Source organism: Colossoma macropomum, unplaced genomic scaffold (genome assembly GCF_904425465.1).
Source record: "Colossoma macropomum unplaced genomic scaffold, Colossoma_macropomum, whole genome shotgun sequence".
NCBI classification, from domain to species: domain Eukaryota; kingdom Metazoa; phylum Chordata; class Actinopteri; order Characiformes; family Serrasalmidae; genus Colossoma; species Colossoma macropomum.
In genome coordinates this window covers 16,225,797-16,251,711 of record NW_023494785.1, presented here as the reverse complement: position 1 = coordinate 16,251,711, position 25,915 = coordinate 16,225,797, and the positions used below count along the sequence as shown (strand labels likewise).

Genomic DNA, 25,915 nt, shown 5'->3' with positions numbered 1-25,915 from the left:
CTCATCTGTTTCTTCCGCACCTGAAGTTTATGAAGCCTATCCTCCCTCTCCTCCCTCTCTCTCTCAGCCTGGGCTAGGCGGGCAGTCAGTTCTTGGAGCTGTCCTTCCGCTCTCTTTCTGCCTCTCTCACTCTCCATCTTTCCCCCCTGCAGGGCCTTCAGCTCAGCCGTCAGGTTCACACGTTCCTCCTCCAGCATGGCCTTCGCTTTCTCCAGAGACTGACGAGACTGAGAATACACCAATATACTTAACCATACATGCATGAATGTAAACACACATATGTGCACACAACCTCTAAAAAAAAAAACACACATTACTTTGTTAAATAACACCATTAAAACACTCAGTCACAGAACTGAGAACAAAAGACTTACTCTCTTAGCATTGTCTAGTTGCTCCTGTAGGGACTCAATAGCAGCACTGTGCTTCACTCGGAGCTCCGAGAGCTGGGCTTCATGGCGCCGAGTGTCTTCCTCAACCAGTCTCTGGAGCTCTCCCAGCTCAGCCTCACGCCGAGACCTACACACAGGTAAACAGACTACAAATGAGCTGTCCACACTATCATGTAAGTTGATAATGAAACAAGAGCAGTTAGCTAAATTCTTGTTATAACTTATTATAACTGTTGCCAGTGAATGTTTTCACTTTTCGAACTCTGGAGCTATTCTGATTGCAGTTAATGTTATGAGTGAAAGAGAGAGCGAGAGCAAGAAAGCATGTGAGAGAGGGAGAGCATTAGAGACAAAATGTGTGAGAGAGCAATACCTGAGCTCTTGCTGGGCAGCTGTGGTGTCCAGTGTGTCCTCTAGTTCAGTTCTGAGGGCTTCTAACTCCTCACCAAGATCCCTCCTCTGCTTCTCTGCCCTCTCTCTCATCCCTCGTTCATTCTCTACCTCTTCCTTCAGCTCAGATACCTGAGACATGGCTTCCCTCAGAGCCCGCTGGGCCTCCGCACGTCGAGCGCCTTCCTCCTCCATCCTGATGTACACACACACAACACTGTCACTGATGAAGCTTGGGTGGTACTGCCCGCTGCCTGCATGAGCTCTGTGTATGTCTTTATTAGGGCTGTCACAGTGAAATAATCAATTAAATTCAATTACTCTATAAAACAAACATTGATTAAAATAAACTTGCTTGATAACTTTAATATTCTCTGCAGTGATTACTTGGCAGTTTGTATGATAATAATGCATATTTTTAATTCTCTGAATGATCTCTCTTAATAAGAAACAGAGACTGATAGACACCCATTTATAGATTTTTTTTTGCCACATAATGTTTCTGTACATACATACACACACACACACACACACACACACACATATATATATATATATAGTTACTCATCAGAATAATTATCAGACTCCTATTATAATCAATAGTGGCAGTCCTGGTCTGTAAGTGTATTTGTGTTCATCTGTCTGTACCGTGTCTGTAGTGTAGTGATCTCTTTCTCTCTGTTGGACAAGGTGCTGCGGAGCTCTGTGACAAGCAGACCCAAATCAGTTAGCTGCTCCTGGGCCTCTGCTGCTTCACTCTCCATGCGCCTCTTCCATTTCTCCTGCTCCAGACGGCCCTGTTCCTCTCGCTTCAGACGCTCTGGGGAAAGAAAAGGGGTAATAAAAGGTTTTATGAAGTCTGTTTTACATCACTGATGATGCTACAGTTCACATAATGTTATTACAATACTGGCAGAGCTGTGAATTAATATTAATAAACAGTGGCTGTTACCTTCCAGGTCAGCAATGACAGCTTCCTGTTTGTTCTTGAGCTTGTTGAGGCTCTTCACTTTCTCCTCTTCCTCAGTCAGCTGGTCTGTCACCTCATTCAACCTGTCCTCCAACTGCTTCTTCTCCTGAGACGTGGAAGAAAAAGAGAGGTTATAATGACAGTCATTAAATACAATAGATAAAAACTAGAGATTTAGAGAACTAGAGAATTAGATCTAATCTCAAGTTTAGGATTAAATCGAGTGCAGCTAGAACTCTGTAAATGGCCTTGTCCAAGTTAGTTTTTAGCATTGCTGTGAGGCAACTGTATTAAATAAAAAAGCATGCTACTGGTAGAATATAGAGATTATGCAACTGTGCAAGCTTAACTGAAGGCCCAGGTCAGCAATAGGTTCACATTAAAGTAGCTGAATTCACTAATTAGAAGGACCTGTACTGTTTGGATACTTAGTGGACTTATGGACATAGAGTGTGTTTTGGTAGGGTCAGTTTATGCCCAACACAGAGTGTAGCTGCTTTAAAGTCAGATGGCTCTCTAAATTTTGCTATCAAGTGTCTATAGTAAAGGGCAGTATTTCTGTTTTGGGCTGTCAGACCTTGCTCAGTCTGTCTCTCTGCTCTCCTGCAGTCAGGGTTTCCGTCTCCAGACTCTTCACTTTGGTTTCCAGGGTAACCTTCTCCAGCAGGAGCCTCTGCCGCGCCCCCTCTTCCTCCTCCAATTGCTCTTCTAAATCCTGAGAAAGAGAGAGAGACAGACAGAGAGATTTAAAGAACATGACATGGGCAGTTCAAGGTTTATACAGGCAGAACACAGAAGTTCACTCACTTGTACATGCTGCTGCATTCGCTTCTTCTCATTGGCTAACTGTACACCCCTCTCTTCTTCTTCCTCCAATCGGCCCTCAAGCTCCCCCAGCACCTCCTCCAGCTCCTGCTTGCGACTGGCTAACCGTGCTCTCATCTCCTCCGCTTCAGCAAATAACTCAGCCTCTGCCTGTAGCTGGTCTGTAAGTACAGCCTTCTCTTCCAGCAGCTGAAAGATGTCAGGTAGATAAGAGTACAGCGATAAGAAAACTAGAGTTAGTACACTGGCTACATTCTATTTGTTAACTAAGTTAGCAGTTTCAAATATTGATTTTAACCACAGAACTGCTGAGATAATTTTTTTTTGACTTAATTTTTTATTTTGTTTTGTAATGATACACATTCACATAAACAAAATGCAAAGGAGGCGGCAAAAAAAAAAAAATCAAAGTACATGAGGTCTTATTTAAAGTCGGAGGTTAACAGGCACAGCATTTCAAACATAAAACTCAACATCAATCTCTGTTCAGAATTGAATGACACCTCCACATTAAAACCCAAGATCTTAGAAATAAATCTCCCCATATTAATCCAAAAGGATTGAATTTTTGGGCAACACCATACTACATGCGCATGGTCTACGTCCATCGCCCTGCACTCCCTCCAGCAGGGGAAATAGGCCCCAGTTAACCTTAGAACTGCTACGATAATTGAGCGAGAGAGACAGACAGAATGGAAAAGTGAGGGATTAGTGTACCTGTTGATGTTTTCTCTCCAGTTCAGTATACTCATGCTCCACTTTGCTCAGCTTGTCTTTGGCTTTCTGAAGCTCCGCCTCTCGAGCTTGAATTTCCTCATCCTGGCGGGTCACCTGGAGCAGCGGCTTCACCTAGGGACAAGGATCAAGGGTGAAAGGGTCAACTGATTCTTAACGCCAGGGGACTCAATTAAAATTAATCTTAATCAACAATATCCAATAAAGCCCATTTCCTATTTACTCTGCAGGAGAATCCAAATTTATGTGCATTTCATTGCAATATGAGGCTGCACTGACATGGTGGAAGTGTTTGTTACCTTGGTGAAGAGCCTCCACCACTGCCAGTTGCGTAGCTTCAGGTAAGCAGCACAGTTTCTCTGCATAACCCGCAGTGCGCTTAGCTGCTGCTGCTTCTTCAGAAATGCCCTACAGCCAAATGCATCATATAATTATTACATTATTTCATCTCTGCTTAAAGACAAGCTTTATTTGTCTGAACATGCTGCTTCTTTATTGAATATAACAACATAGCAATATTACTCATTGTTATTATTGTTAATATTATTACTAGTATCTTCTAATCTTACAAATCTTCTTCAGACTAAAAATCCTCAAGAGACCACTCAAATGAGAGCCTTATGTTTAAGTGGTGGCATCCTGAGCTACACCTATCAAGAACTGTTAGGAGTTCCTGTACAAACACAAATGCACACACCTCCTGGCGAGATATCCGCGGGCAGCACTTTGGAAGTGAATGATGGTGTCTGTGATCTTCAAGTCTCTCTCCTCTTCCAAGTGTGCCAACACTCCAGCGCGGAAAAACACTTTACTCTGCCCCACCCGAAACAGGTTCCGATCCAGCTCCAGAGCATTGATCTGAGAACAGTTATGTAGCCCTTTCTCTTATTACAACTGTCCAGCACTTAATCAGTATCACATCACATTCACTTCATAGCCTTTAACACTCAGTAGCAATATAAGCTATGACAGCATATGCTTAAAGTATAAGCTATAAAAATGAAACACAAAAAACAATAAAAAACGTGTCCAATTTTCTATATTGTTTGACTGTTGTTTGACAATTGTAAAAACAAACTGTAAAAAATGGTTTGTCTTCCTATGGTAACAACAAATGTAACTTCTCTATTCAGCTCAAATAAAAACCTTGAAGGAAATTAGGCAAAGGTTTAATTTAGATGAACAAAATCAATATTTTACATAAGTTCAAACCTCAAAAAAAGTTTAAATCATCTGCCTTGGTCTACTTTTTCACAGTGTACACAATCATTATTATAAATGATAAAATATATTACATTAACCCAATTATTGCTAAACATAAGCAGACAGACGGACTATAAATAAGTAGAATAAAAATGATGCTTATATAAGATATTTTATTGATGTTGAAATAAGGTACACATTAGAATCCAGTAAATTCAGTGCATTACTTTTTTCAGTGCCATCGTTTCTTTATTTCAGATAAAGGATTTAAATGCTGGCACTCACCATGAGCTCACAGGCCTGCTTCCCATCCATGAAGGTGCGAGGTATGGCATTTGGGGTCAGAATCTCATACCTGAGAGACAACATCAAGCGGAGACAAAAGGAGACAAAAGGACAAAGAATGATGAGATAAAGAACCCCCTACAAGCAGTGTGAGAAAAGTGAAAAACACCTCCCTCTCTGAACTCCAACATTGGTGGAGGAAAATCACTGAATAAAGAAAGAGAGAGAGCGAGGATGTTTGTGTGTAGAACAGAATATGTGATGAAAGGAGAATCTGGCCAGGTGGTTCTGATGGCTATGTCAGCGCTTACACATACAGGCCAAAAAAGAGACACACACACACACAAACACACACACACATGCTCACACCTTTGTCTGAACTCCTGGAAGGGGATGCGGTTGGGGAAACCCTGCCTGCAGATTCTGATTCCCTCTAGAACTCCATTACACCTTAGCTGATCCAAAACCAAATGAGGAGTCAACTTCCCGGCCTAAAAGAGAGGGAGAGAATTAAGGGTTTTAACATTACAAGTGTGATACCTGAAGGGGTTTCAATCACGAATCTAAATGTGTATGAAACTTTGAATATATAATATTTTTGTTAATTATACAATTTTACAACAGAATTGTGATCACACTGATTACTGTAGTATTATTTTGAAGGTCTCTCTCACCCTCTTCTCATGGTTGGGGATGATGCAACGCAGGAAGTTGGGGTTGGTGTTCCGTAGTGTGGCCATCAGTTTGGTCAATGACTCTTTGTACAGCTGTCCAACTGTCCGGAACATTCCTTTTTTTGTCTTCAGCCCTGCTGCTCCAAACGTCACTGGTCCGCTGCCCTCAGCCAGCCCACCAGACGCCACTTGGTCTAATCCCACAATCCTCTCCACTGAAGAACACAAACAACAAATGGATGCGTAATAAGATAGTAAATCAAAATGCTTATGTAGTACCAAAGCAATGCACTGTTGTCGGAAGAAAACCTTGTATCTCCAAAATGATAACTTTACAGGAGAAGAAAAAAACCTACAGTACTTTTAATGTAAGTCAATGGAACCAGACTTTTTTCCAAGTCATTCTGGGCCGTTTCTTTTGATCTACTCATCATGAAATTTACACACAATGTAAAGGGTCACATGCATTTTCACATTATGCTAAAAACTGAAAAATGACAATAAAAAAGATACCAAGGTTTTTTCCGACAGCAGCGAATGGTTAAAGATGGTCTTCTGGTAGGGCAAAACACGCGAACTCAGCATCATGTTTTAAAGTTGCACTTTGTTTTAGGCATTTGGGGATTTGGAGACCTCTCTGGTGGAAATGTGTATTTACACAATGTGCTTACATAGTGCAGCTTTAAACATGCTCATTTATGCCATTCATATTTAAAAGAGCATGGGCCTTATGGTAACAAGCCAAACCGGCATGCACAATTTTCAGCAATATATCACAAAACATAAAGTATGTTTACAATAGCGCTGTTGCAAAATACACTGTATGTCCAAAAATATCCAGACACCTCTTCAAAATAGTGAATTCAGCTACTTTAAGATGCACCCACTGGTGACATAAATGTGCAAATGTGCGCACAGCTTGTGTAATATGTATAGAATAGCACTGTCAGCAGAATGGGGCGCTCTGGTGTTCATCACCATGCACAGTGCCAAGCGTTGGTTAGAGGGGTATAAAGCCTCCCAGGGTTGTACTGTAGAGCAGTGGAACTGTGTTCACTGAAGCACCGTCAAAGACTTTTGGGATGAGTTGGAGAGGAGTTTGTGATCAAGAACCAATCACCCAACGTCAGCATCTAACCTCAATAATGCTATTGTAGCAGAATGCAATTAAAACTCACAGCAACATCCATCTAGTGTAAAGCCTTCACAGAAAAGTAGAGGCTGTTGATGCAACAGAGGAGGGACAAACTCCCTATTAATCCTCTTCATTTGGACCCTTGGATGATCAGGTGTCTACAAACTTTTGGGCACAGAGTGTACCAGATGCTGGTACCATGCATGTTCAGTGAGCACCAGTAAACGATAAATCATCAGTAAATTTATCTAGTATGACAATACCAAACCCTTCGTGAACAAGCAGTGAGATAAAACTAACAACCGTTGATGTGTGATGAAATCAATCTGCTTGCTCAAAAAATCTGCTTAGTGTTGCTAAAGGCAATATATTTATTAAATTAACTCATATATAAACCTTCTGGGCCTTGCGTCATTCATATATTCTGCCTGATTATGTTCCTACATAAAAAAAAGACAAATTCCCCCCTGCAGAACAGTTTCCATCTCGGAACACAGTAACCCCACAAATGATTGGATGGATTTATCAAATTAACAGCTATAGTTTTGGTGCATGGTGCCAACATCATTTATAACGTTGATACACAATCCTCATTCTACTACTACTGACACACAAGAAACACAAGAACATGATAAAAGACAATATTAAGCAAAAATTAGTATCACAAAACAAGCTACATCTACAAAACTACACAGCTACTGAAGCAGTGACTATAACTAGTGCAAATACTACAGATATTCATATTCATTAATAATGAGCACTACTACTGAGCTACTGCAGCATACACACAGCACAGTCACTTTATAGAAGAGAAAATCCTGGAATCAGAGTAGTTAATAGTAAAGAATAAAAATAATACAGAGAAAAAAGGAGTAAGGAAAAATATGTGAAACACACACATATGTGGACACACAATATGTACAAGAGAGTGAGATAGGAGTGATGCAGAATCAGAGGATTGGAGAGAATTCAGAAGCAAGGGAAGGTAATGCTGTGGAACAGATGAGTGGGAGGATAAACCTACTGCTGTCAGAGCCATTGGTCTGCAGTGTGGCATAGGAGTCAAAAAAGTAGACACGAGGAAGAGTCTGAATATCTGAGTAAGGGAAAGACACAGGGAAGAGAAGAGAAGAGAAGAGAAGAGAATGGGAGGGAAAGTTGAAGGGTAACAGTGAGAGGTAGACAAATAAGTGTGAGTTTAGAGTTTAAGAGGCAGAGAGAAAAAGAAAGTCACAGAAAAAAAGGAAGTGAGAAATATGTTAGTACATTATAATGATAAAATAATTTCAACGTTTTTTAGTGAGAATAATCATGGAAACATTAGTTATGCAGATTATGTGCAAATCCATCTCATTTCATGTTTACTTGTAACTGACATTGAGAAATAGTACTCCTGGCCGTTTGTCACGATCTTTAGATCACAGTAAAATTTGCTGAATAATTCCATGTTTCCTCACCCTCTCTCCAGAGCTCTGATATGAAATGGTCAGATGACTGGTGTAAAAGAGATGCTACATTATCATTCAGAGGATCCATGTTCTTCACCAACCACTCATCTGCCTTATAATCCACCTGAGAGAATAAAAGACAGAAAGATGTAAAGAGGGAGAGAGAGAGAGAGAGAGAGAGAGAGAGAGAGAGAGAGAGAGAGAGAGGAGAGAGAGAGAGAGAGAGAGAGAGAGAGAGAGAGAGAATATAAGCCTGAATCCAGTTCATTCTTTAAAGAACAGAGAGAGATGGACTGAAAGAGAAATAATATCACTAAACCTTCCCAGCGTAATGTATGATGGAGAAATCAGCCTCTTCACGGAGCTGCCGTGGCCGGTAGAATTTGGGATGGGTGCCTTGCTCAGCAGACAGTTTGTCCACAAATGATCGATCTGTTGCCCGTGGAAACCAACACTCTTCATCCAACAGTGCCAACACACCAGGGGGATGCGCCTGTGAAACCAACCAACCATCAGTAACAGAGTATAGAACCCATTAACCCTGTCAAACCTGATGTCTCTTTGGTGATATACTAAGAGACTTTGGCTTGTTAAAATCTGCCCCTGGAGTGATTATAATGCATGCATTTTCACATTGGACATTGTAAAATGGATCAGCATATGTAATTGGAGCTGTGCTGCCGTGTTTTTTTGTAACACTATATAAAAGAAGCATGACAGCGTCATTATGATTGTAAGCACTGTGAAAGTTTCTAAGCAAGCACGCACTCACAATCAGAATACACACATTCTGAACATAATTCACATAGCCAGGGATCTATTACTGATTTGTTTTGTCTGCGAAACAATACAAGGTGACTGAAATGTGAAATAAATTCATGTTCACATGTTTGTTTTTTTACAGAACGGCTGGTTGTGGCACAAACAAAATTAATATAAATTCTAAATTTCTGCTCTTGTCATATCATGTTCATTACATCTCAAAAAATTGTGACAACAGCACTAGGACATCACGCTGTTAAAGGAGAATAGTAAATCAAAATCAAAGTAGCTGCTTTTTTGCATACGCACTGAAGGATTCATTTAGGCAGACACTACTGATAATAAAGCATATATTACCAGTCCCTAATTACAAACAGAACAGAATGTGAATTATCTCTAAATGGACTGATGCATGTCAACAAAATCATAATGATGGTTTGCAGTGTAGCAGCAGGTCCTCCATAGAGTCACATACACACAAACACACTGACCGGTCTCTCGATGAGGTCAATGCAGGGCTGCAGGTCCAGGCCAAAGTCGATGAAGTTCCACTCAATGCCCTCACGCTGGTACTCCTCTTGCTCCAGCACAAACATGGTGTGGTTAAAAAGCTGCTGCAGCTTTTCATTAGTGTAGTTTATACACAACTGCTCAAAGGAGTTCAGCTGTAAAGAAAAGTAGGAAGCGGAATATCAGAAAAGGGAAGACAGAAGACTATGCAATTTAAGCAGCATGAAATTTCTAATGCGCGAATGGGATAAGCATCTTCAGCAAAGGTGTCTCCACCTCTCTATTAGTCTTACTTGGAATATCTCAAAGCCGGCGATGTCCAGGATGCCGATGAAGGAAGCTCCTTGCCTCTGTCTGCGGTCCAGTGCTCGATTGATGCGGTGCACAAGCCAGCGGAACAGGCGCTCATAGGTGGCCTTTGCCAGAGCCTCCACTGCGAAGTCTGCCTAAACACACCCAACCACATATCCAGAAATAAATCCCTCTCTACATAACTTGATTAAGACTTTTATGACACTGAATTCTATTATTATTTTCTACAAAACAGACACTCTTTTGACAATCATTGAATAACTATTGCAAACCTGCACACACACATACCTGCTCCTTGGTCTGGGCTTTCTGCACATACTCGCGGCCCACTTTGATGCGAGGAGTGAGTATGGCTCGACTGAACTCCAGCACATTGATGCCCAGCAGGTGGCAGAGTTTCTGTGCAGCTGTGTCATCAGGCATAGAGGCCTGGTCTGAATTCTTCTCCTTCTGAAAGGAAATGTTCCCAAACTGCAGCACAGCAGAGATCACCTTCAACATGGCTGAAAGTGAAAGCGAAAAAGAGAATGAGAGCGGGAGAGAGAGAGAGAGAGAATGGGAAAAAGTTTGGACTCTTGTGATTTATTCCATTAAAATATGACAAGACACAGATAAAACAAGACATAGATAAATTCTAAGCTCAGTTACCAGAGCACAGCAGTACAGTTATGACTTTTACTCTGTAAAGAACTAAAATGCAACAATGCATCATTTTCTGCTTTGGTCCAGAGCAAGGGAACCAAACTACAGATATAAACACACAATAACAGTGGTGTAGCAGGTTAAGGCCTGTTGCCTGTTGTTGCAATTGTGACTTAAAATTTCCAGCTTATCAAACCCAGAAAGCATCATGGTATTGTATTTTGCCAAATTTCCCACTCCAAGCCCACAGCGTTTGAAATCTGCACAGCTGAAATGGCATTTTACAGCATTATCTCTCTCTCTTTTACTTACATGTGGACTCCTCTTGAGTGAAACCCATGATACTCATGGAGTCCATTGTCTGAGTGAAGTTCTCTGCATCACTCTGACCTGGAACAGGAACTGAACCCCCACATAGAAAGCGGTACTGATCTGCACTGCCCAGGAGCAGCTCGGCTGGAGTGAAAAAAAAATCATCTTTCATTATAGAGACAAAAATCTGAAGTGTATTGGAAGTGTGCAAATGTTTGCATATGTGTGCAGGCTTTTTAACTTTTCACCTTTCATGGCCTCAGAGGCTCCACAGAGTAACTGGTAGAAGACATGGAAGGTTCTCTCATCTTTGGCCTGACGGATGGCTCGAGACTTCTCTAACAGGTCTGACAAAGACATCAGTTAAGGACACATACACAGCAAACAGAGCTGTGCCAAGATTTGGGACAAAATGCAATAGAATAGAGGAAAAAGGTCAAACTGAATAAAGATTAGACAGAACAGATGTGTGCTGCATCAGTACTGTTCAGAGACTGATATGATTAAAGGATACAGGTCTCAATGTTGGCACCGACTATATAGCCGGTCACATCAAAATTGATACGGATAAATTTGCCCTGAAACACAGGTCAAATCATGTTTAGTATTTTGCACATTTTTAAACAAGTAACTGAGAGAGAAAAAGAGAAGAAAAAGAACCTTACAAATCTGGAGGAGTTGTCATTTTTGACGGTCTTTGCATTGCCAAAGGCCTCTAGGATAGGGTTGGCCTGCAGAAGCTGTCTCTCTAGCTCCCCCTACAGGACACAGACAGCAATGCCTCAGAGTAGGAACGGCACTAACCACTGTGCACACAGCCTTGCCCCAGCACTGTGAGATGCTGCAAAGCTCCAGCAACTACATGGAATTTTTTATAAAGGAAATAAGCAGCAGGGAGCAGCCAGCTATTTCTTTTACTGCACATTTGAGTAAAGTCAATAATCAGCAACTTTTTTCCTAATGACACCCATTACTTCAGTGTCTAGAACAGTGGTCACCAACCTTCCTCCTGAAGATCCACCTTCCTGCAGGTTTCACCTCCAACCGAAATGTAACACACCACATTCAGAATGACTTCTGAAGGCAACAATCAAATGGAGCTAGGGTTAATTAAGGCTGGAGCTAAAGTCCGCGTGGATGGCAGATCTTCAGTAGCAGAATTGGTGACCACTGGTCTAGAACAAGGGTGGAAAACACTAGTCCCTGAATTTGTGTGTTTCTACTTAAAATGGTAAATCTATTTAAAATAGGCATAAAATTGTGGCAGTTGACTTCTAGAAAGATGAATGGCGCAGCTCATGCAGACTTCATATTGCACACCACTAAGAGTGGCCAAGGATGGGCATGGATTACTAACTGCCACAGCCAAGCTCTCAAAGAACTACACTGTCCCCACAGGCACAGCACACAGCCAAATTACTACTATTCCCAAACTCTTAAGTCAGGCCATACTCACATACTGCACACTCTGTTAGAGCACAGGAACAAAGGAAAAAGAAGGAGGGACGGAGGGATGGACAAATGAGTGCAGGGGAGACACAGGGGAAAAACATAACATAAAAGCATTAAAATAAGTGCAAACACAAAACGTGTGCTTAAAGGAACACGAAACCACAAAAAATGAACTCACACTTAAAAACACAATGCGGTTAACATGTTAATATGATATTCAAAACTTGAAAGGTTGGATTTGCTGCAGTCAGAAAGCAAGAGCATCTGCCAGTACTTTGTCTCCAATTGGTATGGGATAGGTATCTAGTGTAGGTCTGATCTTAGTGCACATTTGATAAGTATTAGAGTTTGGTTTAGGGATATGCTGTTAGTGAAGAGATCACCCCCACTCACCCTGTTTACAGTACTACTGCCACGACCCAGAGAACGTGTGCCATCCATCTTAAGCATGGAAAGGAGATTTGGAGAAATAGGAGAAAAGGGCACAGAAAAGGTTAGCAGAAGGATAAAAGTAAAGGTGAAAGAAGCTAACTAGAGAAAGGAGAGATATTAGACAACAAAACACAGATGCAATGTCAGTTTTTAATAGTCCTGATCTCACACAGTCTCGCCATCAGTGTGCTACCAGGAGGTGACCGGCTAATAAAGCAGCAGAGAAGCAAAGGAAAGCAGAGAGTGAAAGAAAATCTTTTCTATGAAGAAAAATGGGAGAATCAATAAGAACAGCTGTCTATGTGCCTTCCTGTCTTTCTGGCTGAGCTCCACGCTGCCCTCACCTGGAGGCCGCTGTCTTTGCTGCGGCCCAGAGTTCCACTTTTATGAGATGATGCCACATGTGCCAGATACTGAATCACTTTCTTAGTATTCTCTGTCTTCCCCGCTCCAGACTCCCCCCTGAAAGACACACACACACACGGAAACAGTAGAGCTCATTTCAAATGACCACAGTAACATTCAAATAAACACATACAAACTTAGCCTTACAAAAACTGCAATAAAAACTAGAGCAGAGCTAAAGGTTTTCAAATAAACACTGGCAGGAGATGAAACCCTACAGTGGAAGCCATCTCCAATTTAAGATTTTCTCACAGACACATGCAAAACATGGAAAAACACAAACAACGGAGTAAAATTAGCAGTGTGCAATCGGCAGGAGGTACAGGACAGCTGTTTATGTTGGCCAGACTATCATAGCACATGCATAGACTGCTTGAATAGAGGCAGCGCTCTTTCATTGTATAAGTGTATAAAACAAAACACTCTTGCCAAAAAGAGCTTCACCACTCAGACATTGATATACTCAGAAGTGTACACTCACTGGATTAATGAGAGTCTTTTTGGGAAGGTTTTAACTTACACATTCACACTCAGTTAATATCAGTAATACTCACGTGCAAAGGATGGATTGATCTTCTCTGTCTGTAAAAAGAAGGGAGGAAGAGAGAGACAGCATATTAGTCTGTACACAGCCTTACCTCAGCAGTGTCTTCGATGCTGCAAAGCTACAGCTTGTGGACCCACACTTCTATTAACTAACAAATTCTTCAATTTCACACTTCAGTTTAACCATACGACTTAAATATTAGTCACTAAAATATTTACAGCAGTTACTGAATAATACATCTTAAGATTAATAACTGAATAAAAGACTGCAGTTTAACAGATGAACATTTGGAGATGATTTCTGGAGTATTACTAAAACATCTACTGAAGCATCTTAGCATGTTGTGAAAAAATTGGCGTTTTTTAAAACAATATAGAATAGTTTTTTTTTAACAATCACTAAACCTGCACCCATAAGACAACTGACAGAACTATCAATAACTATCTGAACAGGACTATTAACTTATGTCAAAAAAGTGAAGAAAAGGTGAAAAAGTGCAGGGTTTCATTGCATAATGCATCATAGACCATGTTCAAGAATTTTCTTTTTTTCATAATCTACACTGTGGTAATGGGCTTTATACACACAAAATAATCAATGCTATATTAGAATTAATATCACCTTTATTGGAGAAATTAAAAAAGGGGTTCCCGTTACACATCAGCTGTTTTTCTTTTCAAAAACTTGATATATCCAAAATGTATATACAGCACTTTGGAATGAAACTCTTCAATTGTACCTGTGGCTGTCTGTTTAGTGTGTGATCAGAACAGGTGGTTCAAAAACAAGCTCAGTATAAACCATTAGTTTAGCATTCTGCCTGAGGGCCAGATGGGCATATGAGAGCAGGCGCAGAGCAAAATATGTCTTGAACGTGAACATCTGATGTTATTTGTTGGTAATGTAATTTTGTTGAAAAATATTCTTTCAGCACATTTGGGGCTTGTGCTGCTGTCTAGCCACTGTCTCTGCTGCAATTGTTAAAGCCTTTGAGACATTATCTATTGCTCCATCACCTATCAGCCCATAAACTGCGCATTTAAGCTCACGCACCAGTTTCATACACAAAATATGAGCAGAGTGCAACCGATTTGACAGTTACAAACTAGTGACAAAAGCTTAGATTCTGTCCAGGCTACCTTGAAGCATGCTCCGGTAGGCTGCTTCTGATATAGCATAGATGTGTGGTGGCATTTCATGACGTTTTTTGCCACGATACATCTCCACAATGGACTCTGTGTAGATGGGCAGATTCTTGTAGGGGTTTACGACTACACAAAAGAGGCCAGAGTATGTCTACACACACAAACACACAGGGAGAGAGAGATTGGAATGATACAAAGGTTAGTGACAACATAATCCAACTTTTCCACCAACTCTCACATATAACAGATCAAAGTCACTATATCCACTTATCAGAAAACACTATCTACCCTAACTATCCACATGTGTGAGTGTGTACTGTATGAAACCTTATCTGTAACACAAAGCTCTACCTGTCACGAACAAACACACAGGCACGTGTGTTGTGTGTAACACTATCTTTCTCCCTTACTCAGCAAGACCGGCAATATGTAGTGTCCAGTAACATGCAGTGTCCAGTGACCAACGTGTGCAATATACACTCACTCAAACACTCACTGACACACAGTATCACACACGCACAAAAACACATACACACACACACATGCTCACACTGAAACAAATACTGAGATAATAGGACTGTTTTTAATGGAAAGTCTAACACTGTATCGAAACACCTGATGAGACTGAACTGAGTTATGATCAGTTACAATCTACAGTACCTTTCATTTATTGAAATACAGAAAATGTATATTTAACATAAAACTATACAAAAATATCAACAACTAAATATCATATCAGTTTTTCAGTATTTAGTGTGTCTACGCTTTTCCTTTATTACAGCTTCCATTCTTTTCAGGAGACTTGCTTTCGGTTTCTCAAAGAAATCTGCAGGGATATTTTTCCACATCTCCCAAAGTTCAGTCTTAGAAGTTGGTTGCATTTTCTCCTTCTCAAGTAGCAACCCAAGTTATCTCAAACACTTTGAGTCATGTTGGAGTCTGGACTATGGGATGGACAGTCGAACTAATCTGAACAGTCCAACTGTTCTTTGATATGTACATCTTGATCTTCTCAGCAGTGGGCATGAGGTCCTTAACTTGCTATAGAATGATTTTCACAGTGTACTGCATGATGAATGAAGATCACCAACTGTCATCAGATGTTACAAAAGTTCAAATTTGCACTCATCGTCCACTATGCTTTGCATAGCTTTCATAGTGTCTTTTTTCCAAGGTTCTTTCATCGCTTCAGTGTCATACATACTACTTCCTGTTACGTCCAAAGATCTCAAATTAAGACTTATCAGTCCACAAAATCTTACTCCACATCCAAGTTTTGGTGTTCTGGTGCAAAGTTTCTTATTTTTTGCCTATTTCTCAGTAGCAGCTTCTTGACAGCTACACATCCTTTTTTGACTCATAGTGTTGAGTTGTCTTCTCATAGTGAAACTATGGCCAGAAACACCTGTGGATTTTTTTAGATGTTAAGCAAGAGTAGACCTTGATTTTCTCCTCACTCTCAAACATGAAAGCTCATGGTGACAGTTTTGGTGGTCTACCAGGTCTTGCATGGTTGCTACAAGACCCATTTTGTCTGTATCCTTTAATACTTTTTTCCTCCAGTTTTCCGTCCAGAATATTTTTCACTTATTCTTTGTGCAAATTGATTATCTCATATATCTAATTTGTTTAGAAAGATCTCCTTTAGCCATTTTAGATGCATATAAGAAAGAACTTTGTAAGGCAGCTAAGGTGAGTTTGGGTGAGATTGCTTGTGTGAATGTGAGTGTCTCTTTGAAAAGGAAACACATTTGTTGGGAGGACACAGCTGAAACTGTCTGGTTTTAAGTATGGAAGGATCGAAGAGTTAGAGTGGCAGAAAGATTCCCCAAAGTACCAAAAGGCCACCCCATTACCCCTGTTTTTCTCTAGTTTTAAGGACATGAAAATGCACTAGAAGTCTTGCTTTCTCACACACACACTTACATATATGAGTCCTGAGTAGTAGCGTTCTCTCAGGTTGTGCAGGACAGAGGCCTCATTAAGGCAGGTGAGGTCAGCCATGTCCTCCACTTTACTGAAACGGGGCGGGTTCATTCGCTGAAGCTCCTCCCGCAATAATGTCAGCTTCCGCCCGCTGTCTGTAAGCTCCACCTCCACCTCATCCCCTCGCTCCTCACGCACACTCGCAGACTAGCAAACAGAAAGAGAAAAAAGAGATAGAACAGCAAAAGAGACTGAATAAATGTTTTCGCTGCATGCTACACTTCAAAATATCATAGACAAATACATATAATGTAATCTACTTGGCCACAGGCCATCTCTAATAAATGCATTCATCACACACACCCTGAATCCCTGCTCGATAATGTGACAACCACTAGAACTTCTCCAGGATAAGTGTGGGCCTTGTCATGCCATAGAAACAGATACAGAAACAGTTTTCATTCATTCTGCTCGTCTTTTCGAGTGCACAGACTCTCTCCTTCTCACACATACATACATACATATACACATTGGGGAACAGAGCCTGTATTCATGGTGATGGAGACAGACAGGCTGAGGGGGAGTGTGTTTGGGAGTGAGAAACCGAGAGAGAGACGTACTGAGATATGGTAAGAGACTGTGAGTGTGAATGAATACAACAGAAAGAGAGGGAGAGAGTGTTCAGCATTTCCTATTGGAGGTCATTAGGGCTACACTGCGATTTTCTCTCCCTCCCTCTGCCCTCTCTCTCTTTCCTTCTATCCCTCTCTCTTTCTGGCAATCAGTTACACAGTAACATTCTCAGTATATGGCGAATTAAAACGAGGCCTGTATCATGCTGCTGTTTAGCATTCAGCGCTGCAGGCTCAACTAACATATTCTTCTATTCATAGAGAGCCATATCAGAGCCCTGGAGTGCTGCTATGGAACTATGTCAGCGAGGAGAACTGCAGAGGTTATTAGAGTACAATGCCACAACCAGAACAGTGAAAGCTCTGGAAGTTTACTATACTCAGATGTTGTTATCTTGATTTACACTAAAAACCATTTGCAGGATCCTATACTTAGCCTGAAAACTATGAAGTATGTACTGTACACTAATCCTAATAGTGTATAATTTTGGCAGGTTAGTACGTAAAACATTAATGCACAGCTGATATCAAACTGTGAGCTTATAGGTTACTTTGAAACAACCACTGAATTAAAAAAAAAACTAGTGTGGTCTAGTTTTCCTAAAGTATTAAGTAAAAAATAAGCAGAAATAAAGACACAACATACACTCAGAAAACAGTTTGAATTAGTGCTTATTACACATTTGAGACACAGCAGCAAATTTCTTTTTTTCTCACTAACCAGCCACAAGCTAAATGTTGCACTATGCCATAATTTTATGGTGAGGTACACTTTTGAAGGGCATGAACAGGCCAAAGCCATAAACAGATCTTTTTTCACTGGTAAAATAATGTGCAAAGTCATTGTTGGCACAGTGGCCAAAAATACTGGCACACATCAAAGCCCATTACTGCTCTCTGAGGCACCATGACACAAAAAAGCTCACAGAAGCTACTACAGCTGCACAGTGTCATGCCACTGGCTCCGCTTCCTCACCTCAAAGCCATGTTTCTCAGACGGAACCCAGACGAGCCTCTTAGCCGCCCAATCAGCTTGGCTGGAGGCAGAGAATACAGAGGTGGGCGAGCTTGGTCCCGCCTCCATGGAAAGGAAGCGGGTGACATCATTTGCACCGCCCGCCGCCGGCTTGGACATGGCACTCTCCCTGTTAGAGAGAGAGAGAGAGAGAGAGAGAGAGAGAGAAATTTAATAAGTCTTTAAAACATGACATTTCAATTATATTCCATTTAACACAGAATACACAAAAAAGAAAGAAAATTATTAACTTCTTTAAATTAAGATGTGGCCACAGTGGTTGTCAGTCTGCTGTGAGGAGGTGTTGGTTTGGATGTGGCTTGGAAACCGCCCCCCCCACACTACCCTTAAAGAAGACACAGTGAGCAAAACAGCATTCTCCTTGCTATTTCACATACAATACTGTGCAAAAGTCTTAGGCAGCCAAGAAAACTGTTTAAAACTATTTATCTCAGCAGCATGTGTGTTTTTTTCAGTAAAAACACAACATAACATGAGAATAAATAAAATAAATATAAATACAGTAAAGTTACACTTACAAGAACTCACATGATTTAATTTAAGGAAGTTTTGATTAGCCAAACTACTCAAATAAACGTTTACTGCCCAGATAAACTGCCCAGATGGCTTCACATATCATTTTCTCAGAATTTTGCACAGTATGAGGAACTATGTTAAACTGCACAAAAAAAGTAAAATATGTCTCCTTTAAACATCTACCACATCATCTTCACATGTTGTGTTAGAGTAGGTGAGGTAAGCAAGTACAGCTGTAGTGCTGTGATTTCATTTAATTTTATTTTTTGTTTTTGCATCCATCCCTTTAAAGAAGTTCAAATAAAAGAATAGCAAGCACATCCAAATATTTCTAACAGAAAAATATATACCATTGGTCTTTATATCACAGCAGTGTAATGTCTTTCTCTGCTCACTAAAAGCCGTGTGATAGACAAAGACAGAGGTCAGCTGTTATCTATGAGACACCATCTCAGTTCAGTTCTGACTCAGATATCATTCCATGACTTACTGAGTAACTGAAAAGAGCAAAGCATTCATCTTTGATGAATGATCATTACTGCAATTACCCTCATCAGCATCATCATCATCAGAGAACACTGCTCACCAAGCCAGCAAGCCAATTAAACACAGAGCAATGTAGAGAAAGGAGGGAGGGGAGCACAGAGAAGGACTCTGAATGAGACACTCACTGACACAGAGAGGGGAGGAGGGAGGGATATATATTTTGGAGGAGGGATCCATATTTTGTGTAAGAATCCAAGGGAAGACTTGATAACTGAGACTTTGATCTATATATAGATCAAACATATGCCTAAAAAATACTGATGTATCAGCCACTCATAGCTGTTATTAGAGATCTATTACATGCCTGCTTATTGCCCTTATCTTAGTGCAGTGGATCAAATGCAAGTTTCCATAAAGCAAGGGCTAAACAGCTCCATCTCAGCCATCATAAGGAGTATGGCTGTATGGAAGATGGAAGATGTTTCCTCAACCCTTACAAGCCAAGAATTATTACATATTTAATTACATAGTAAGTAACACCATCCCATTTATATTTACATTCTGTATCACCAGGTTTAAGCACTTCTGGCATTTTTCTGTGTTTCAATATCAAGAAAAAAAAAACATAAATGTGGCAAAAATCTAAAGAATGTTTTTCCTTCTGCAAATGAAGACAGCATGCACAACATCAAACATTAAACAACTGTTTAACCCCTTAAACGGCCAGCACCCACCAGAGGGTCCAAAATGTTACTACACACCTCTGTAACCTCAGCCAGTTTGCACTGTAGTTACTGAATAATAAGCCTTATTATGTAATAACCCTGGGATTATAATCAGTTAACTGAATGTGTAAACTTTAGACAGAACTTCTCAGCTTATTTTAATGAGCTACAAATTAGGAAAAAATAACACTGGATATCATCAGTACACAAAGATCAGTGATCAACTGCACCTTCCATTACAAAGAGAGCATAACAAAGTCTGGTTAACTGATTTTACTTTAGCACAGTATGTGAAATATCAAAAAAAAATCATTGTATTCATAATTTGTAGTAGTATTCTTTCAATGTGGTACTACTGATGTTTGGTTTTGTCTGTTTCAACTTAACAAACCTCAGAAAATAGCTAAATATTAGGGATTCACAATTGGAATAGGCCAAGATCAGAATCAGCAGATGTTTGCTCAAAACTCAAAACTGGCAATCAGCCAATTTATTGTTTTGATTTTGGGAGATCTGTGTTGCAATTTCATGTGGGAAGTAAGTCAGGTTGACTCAGGTAAGTGCACTTGCCTCTTATTTTCAATGTAGATCTTTATTTGATTCATGTTAATCTAATAGGCCAATTTAAAATGTCAGGTCGGCCCATAAAAGAGCAAATAATGTCGTTCAAATCGCTTCAAGTTCATATCGTTCAAGTCTTTCTTATAAACATATTGCAAATGTGCAAGTATTTTTCACATGTTCATTAACCCAACACAGCCTGAGCTTCAGATTAAAAAAGGCTGATAAAAATCAGCCAAATTAATCAGCCATCAACTAATTTGGCTGCAAAATCAAAGTCATGCATTCCTACTAAATATCATATATTGTGTACTGTGAAAATGTCTTGAAATATCATGAAGTTATACATTTGCCATGTTGTCCACCCCTAATTGTACCATGCTTTTGATATCACAGACAATAACTGCAACTTCTAAGTTGAATCCATTAAATATAATAGTAGTCATGGATCAATGAACCGTATTACTGTAATGGACTCCTCATATTATATCTGGCTGACTTTTATTTTGATTGTCTTCTTTGTGTAATCAAATGAAGCATTTAAAATGTGTGTTTTAACTGTTTGCATCTGTTGTTGTCTGTACATGTATGTGTGTGTATGTATGTGGAGTGAGTGTGTGTGATGGGGGGGTAGAGCGAGACACTCTGTGTGGAGCAGGTTTGATGGTGATGTAAAATGACAAGGCAGGCCAGACAGCAGAGTAGCAGTGAAATCTTCATATATGACCTCAAAGCAGGCCATCTCACTGTACTCGCCCTTCCTCTGCCCATGCCACAGCATGGCCTTCAAATCAAATCATCGCCAAATCATATTTTATGTACACTACAGTAAAACAGGCCACTTCCCTGTAACCCACTTCTACTCAGCATCAGCATCAAGGAGCTCCATTCTAAATCATTTATACTGAACTTTCACTGTGAAAACATACAAAACTGAACTACATCTTTGACCAAATTCTTTTAATCCATTAAAACATTCATTAAATACATGTAATTACATCAATATGTATTATTTATGCCAGTTTTCTAAAAACAGTTATTACTTTTATTTAACATTTATTTATACAGGATTATGTGTTGTCTCACTTCAATTAGAACCCTGTAAACAGCTTATGTAAAAAACACTTTAGCATCAAATCATATTTAAAATCACAAGGCAAAAGTTCATAGCTAATTTAAACAAGTACAACTTTCATGGAGTTTCCCATTTAAGAGTTAACTGATTAACTTCCCTAACTGTCTCCTGTAATCCATGTATTCATATCTAGTCTTCATTATTTACAAGTTAAAACAATAACTAGCCTACATGGTAAACCATAAAACACTGTAGGCTATCCTAATGGAATCTTCAAAATATAGAAAATGCATAATAACATAAATTATCCACTAAAATGGGTTTTTTGTTTAGGTAAACTGCATCTGAAACAGCAAACACATGGGTAGAGGTCAGGCAGCCTCTCACTCCCTCCAGTGTGCATCCACACAAAGCACTGGTCAGCATTTCAAAGAGCTGCCCTCCAGCCTGGATTCAGGTTTGAATCTTTGCTCTGCAGTGTGTCCTTCTGGGGAGTGTGTTTGTGTATGTGTGTGGGGGGGGGGTCTCCGAGGATGTAATTACCTGCTTTCTTTTATAATGGAATGAAAGCATTGTGATGATATGTGCCAGTTAGATGTATGTGGAACACATCTACGTGTCTAACTGAAGTTTTTCGGGGGACTTCACTTTTGTTACATCCATGTAACGACAGGCATGTTGTCTGTCAGACAGTGTTGATGACTGTACCATTGCCACCTACTCTGAGCTCTGCCTTCACTAGCTGTTGGATTAGTTCAGAAATGGCCCTGTGAGATCACCTATGGGAAGAGCTTGAGTAGGTTAAGCATGATAGCCTACTTTTAGATGCTCATTTTAAGTGAAGTACTTCAATTAAAAGTGGCTCATTTTTAAAGCCAAATCATTTTTTAAAGAAAAAATATTGTTTTGCCATTGATATCACCCAGTGTTCAAGGTTTTTGTATTGGAAATAAAAATGTGCCATAATTATGTGAAATGGATCTTCATATAAGACATGTAAAACCTTTTTTCTTGTTTTATTTTATGTGAGCCCTATATTACTTGAAATTGACAAACATGAAACGTTTTTTGAGAAATGGTAGAAGAATTAATAAATGGAGTACACTTTTTACACTTATGTATGTATATCAGCATCCACTACTCAATTGTCTTAGCCATTGTAAGATAAGGGGAGAAATGTTGTGTCAATTTTTCTCTCACAGAGAGAGAGAGAGAGAGAGAGAGAGAGAGAGAGAGAGAGAGAGAGAGATGAAGGGTGCATACCCTTTCTCAAGGCATTGCATTGGTTCTAATTCATGATGGTTCAGTCCCAGTCAGCAAGACAGGTGAGTCCTGATCCACATGCACTCACTCACACGAGCTAACCGGGCAGCTCGTCTTTGTCAGCATTACCTTTTAGCTCTACACAACGAAAAACTGACGATTAATAATAACTGCGCATCCAGTGCTGTTTCAACATGTATTTCTTTTCCATTTTGTCCCCCACAAAGCTGTAGCTAGTCTCAAATTCCCCACCTTCTTATTCAAATTTTCCGTTCCACCTTAATCGGTGCAGCAGTTACACGCGGGCCTATACGCTCCCTGTCCACGCGCCAGAACGGAACTGCTGCACCATTTAAGGTGGAATGGAAAATTAGAATAAGACACTCAACTTCTGACTCGAGCTTTTTTTCCTAACTCATCACGACACGACACCTCATGTAGAGCTGCGCCACCACACGCAGCAAAAGCACTAAGGCAAATGAATATAATACCAATATGTCTCTCATTCCTCACGCCTCGTTTCACCATCCACGACAACATCGCTGCTATCTGACCGCACCAGCGAAGACGACACATGTAGCAGAGGGGTCAGTGTGGGAGGCGAGGCCAGGCAGCGGGGGAAAATCTTTCCTGGTGGAGAAACAGGGGCTGCGTCCAAACCCACATAAAATCATACTAAGCATTACAGAGTACTGCATACATTAGGATAGTACACAGAGTGTGTGTAGTATAGTATGTGGATTGGGACGCAGCCAGAGAAAACGGCGGAGGCTAAAGCCGGCGAGGACACAGTAGGCTAAGAGGCTAACGCTGCAGAGCCTACATTCACTGTCGCCCCTCTAAACGAGGAGATTTTAGAAGGTTTAATGTTCCTCCCTCACACACGACCTCCCTCAGCCCGCCTGCATGGCCACAAAGACGAGGAACCACACCTCGGGTGTCAAGACTGTCTGAAGAATAGTGGAGCAGATAGGCGGCTCCACACACTGAGGGGAGAGCAGTGAGGGTCGTGTTAATGTGCGGCAACATTAATGCAGTCTTTGTTCTGGCGACAAGAAATAGCATTTTTTAAATAAACGCTGGACAGTCTTTAATTTGCCTTTAACGCATGAACAAGTGGTTAACTTACATGGTTAATAGCACGCCCAGTTGGACTGCAGGGTGCACCATACAGGCGAATTTAGTATAAATGCAATTAATAGACACAGCGTGGGCTTTAATTTATGCAGTCTGTATTAAGAACGCGGGCTAATCTGCCGAGATATAATACATTTTGTACACAACATTTCAGTATTAGGATCGTTTCCAGGGAGCGGCAGCTGCTGGGGGGACTCCCCCTATTCGGGGTCATTTTCAGCTTTCTGCCCCCCCTGCATTTAGACGAAGCTCACTGGGTTAGCAAGCAGCTAAAGCGCTGAAATACGATAGTGTGCGGCGCGGTGGGAGCGAGGATAAGGCGAGCGTCTTACCTTGGGTCTGCTAGTCCAAACTGGGAAACAGGAGGGGAAAGGGGAGGCGAAATAAGGCGCTTTCTTGGGCTTTTCTCTCTCTGTTTTTTGGTCAGCCTGTAAGGAGTAATACTGCAAATGCGGCTTTTCACATGACAACGCTCCTGTGAAGCCGCACCGCTCATTCACAGTGAGAATAAAACGAAGTGAGGGCAAGCGGGAGGCTTCAAACAAGCACGAACGCTTCCTCCGTCTCGACCAATAGAAGTCAGAGTGGGCGCAGAATGTCAAACGGCAGCCAATCACAGCGCAGATTGTCCCCGAAAACCCGCCCACCGAGCAGTGCAGTGCGGCCCCTCCTCAGTACTGGAACGCTGCGACGCGTCATCCAATAGAATGCGCGGCAGCGAGATTGACAGGCGGCACAGCCAGTCGGACGAGCGCTAAAGCAGCCCGCATGGCCGAATGAGAGCAGAGGAGCAGGTGGCGGTGCGGAGCTGCAGACGCTCTTTGTGGCTCACAGGCAGAAAGGCGCTGCGCAGATTCAACACTAATCCGGTGGCCGCACCTTACGATCCCAGCACACCAGACTAAACAGGTTAGCAAGGCTTAAGGCTGATAACAACATCAAGCATAAAGAAAGTACTATTAGAACGAACAATTGAAAACATGTAGTACATGTTAGTAATATTAATAATAATAATAATAATAGCAAAGCTATTTGCTATTTGCCAGATTGGAATTAAAAGTGAGAAATTAATAGCTCAAGTCAATAGAAAGTCTGGACAGAAATGTCAAATGATTTACTGCTGAAACGTCTGTAAAACATCTGTTAAAGCAAAACGCAATTATTTAACTACTCTGCAATAGTTATCAGAGTAAAACCTTTAGCCAACGCAAGCACAACGCTAGCAAAGCCCTCAATAACATAAATGATGATTAATGGAAATTAACAGCAAAGCACTTGTGTCAGTAAAATAAATGTTTTATTTACTTTACAGGGCTTCTATTTTCCATGAAGCACTTATTCTTTGCTACATAGTCATAACAATGTATGAATAGCATTTGAGAAACATGGATAAGAGTTAGTGAGAGTGAGAAATAGTGAATGGAAAATTATGGATTATGGAGAGTTGGCATAATAAAGCATGCAAACAGGAAACGTCTGATTATCAGTCAGTTATGATAGAAATATTGAAGTTTGGTTGATTTGTGTTCAAGTTACAGATGAGAACAGGAAAGTAACACACTGACAACAACAGGCATATCATCGCTGTCCAACGAAAAACATGTATCTCCAAAATGGTAGGTTTATAGGAGAGAATGCAAGTTAGTGTAAAGAGATTTAATTGTGAGCAATTTTGAAGCATTTCTGTTGGTCCAATCTTCATGAAATCTTCACACAATGTAAAAGACAGCTGCCATGCTCAAATGATGTAGAAAAGCAAAAATTGAAAAAAAAATGGGGATACACAGTTTTTTTTTGGACACTGACGATATATTAATAGTGTTGTAGCCATGGAGACTAGTAACCCATATGCACACACACACATACACACACACACACACACATACACACAAATCAAAGGAATACGAAAGAAATAATTTTAAAAGGATTTAAATAAAACCATGAATACAAATATGAGTTTATTTACCTATCTAGCAGTTTCC

At 40.5% G+C, this 25,915-nt stretch overlaps 1 protein-coding gene across 5 annotated transcripts in view; it reads right to left on the bottom strand.

Moving 5' to 3' along the window:
• The window catches only part of myh14 (myosin, heavy chain 14, non-muscle), a 34,059-nt gene extending 9,631 nt beyond the window's left edge, over positions 1 to 24,428 (bottom strand). For 2 of the 5 annotated variants that reach the window (XM_036584426.1, XM_036584435.1), the window contains exons 1-30: positions 24,266 to 24,428; positions 18,111 to 18,279; positions 16,503 to 16,709; positions 14,571 to 14,727; positions 13,439 to 13,466; positions 12,824 to 12,941; positions 12,441 to 12,488; positions 11,261 to 11,353; positions 11,110 to 11,173; positions 10,844 to 10,942; positions 10,596 to 10,739; positions 9,930 to 10,144; positions 9,623 to 9,775; positions 9,311 to 9,484; positions 8,377 to 8,550; positions 8,067 to 8,181; positions 7,634 to 7,705; positions 5,475 to 5,689; positions 5,170 to 5,291; positions 4,801 to 4,870; positions 4,010 to 4,170; positions 3,612 to 3,720; positions 3,295 to 3,426; positions 2,560 to 2,766; positions 2,330 to 2,467; positions 1,735 to 1,858; positions 1,431 to 1,602; positions 766 to 978; positions 375 to 519; positions 21 to 227 (exon numbers count right to left, since the gene is read on the bottom strand). In XM_036584426.1, coding sequence (XP_036440319.1) covers positions 21 to 227; positions 375 to 519; positions 766 to 978; positions 1,431 to 1,602; positions 1,735 to 1,858; positions 2,330 to 2,467; positions 2,560 to 2,766; positions 3,295 to 3,426; positions 3,612 to 3,720; positions 4,010 to 4,170; positions 4,801 to 4,870; positions 5,170 to 5,291; positions 5,475 to 5,689; positions 7,634 to 7,705; positions 8,067 to 8,181; positions 8,377 to 8,550; positions 9,311 to 9,484; positions 9,623 to 9,775; positions 9,930 to 10,144; positions 10,596 to 10,739; positions 10,844 to 10,942; positions 11,110 to 11,173; positions 11,261 to 11,353; positions 12,441 to 12,488; positions 12,824 to 12,941; positions 13,439 to 13,466; positions 14,571 to 14,727; positions 16,503 to 16,709; positions 18,111 to 18,269 — 4,035 coding nt within the window. In that variant the 5' untranslated portion in view covers positions 18,270 to 18,279; positions 24,266 to 24,428. The remainder of the gene's footprint in view (positions 1 to 20; positions 228 to 374; positions 520 to 765; positions 979 to 1,430; positions 1,603 to 1,734; positions 1,859 to 2,329; positions 2,468 to 2,559; positions 2,767 to 3,294; positions 3,427 to 3,611; positions 3,721 to 4,009; positions 4,171 to 4,800; positions 4,871 to 5,169; positions 5,292 to 5,474; positions 5,690 to 7,633; positions 7,706 to 8,066; positions 8,182 to 8,376; positions 8,551 to 9,310; positions 9,485 to 9,622; positions 9,776 to 9,929; positions 10,145 to 10,595; positions 10,740 to 10,843; positions 10,943 to 11,109; positions 11,174 to 11,260; positions 11,354 to 12,440; positions 12,489 to 12,823; positions 12,942 to 13,438; positions 13,467 to 14,570; positions 14,728 to 16,502; positions 16,710 to 18,110; positions 18,280 to 24,265) is intronic. The other 3 variants (XM_036584451.1, XM_036584444.1, XM_036584456.1) reach the window with 3 other exon arrangements.
• Between the last annotated feature and the right edge of the window lie 1,487 nt (positions 24,429 to 25,915).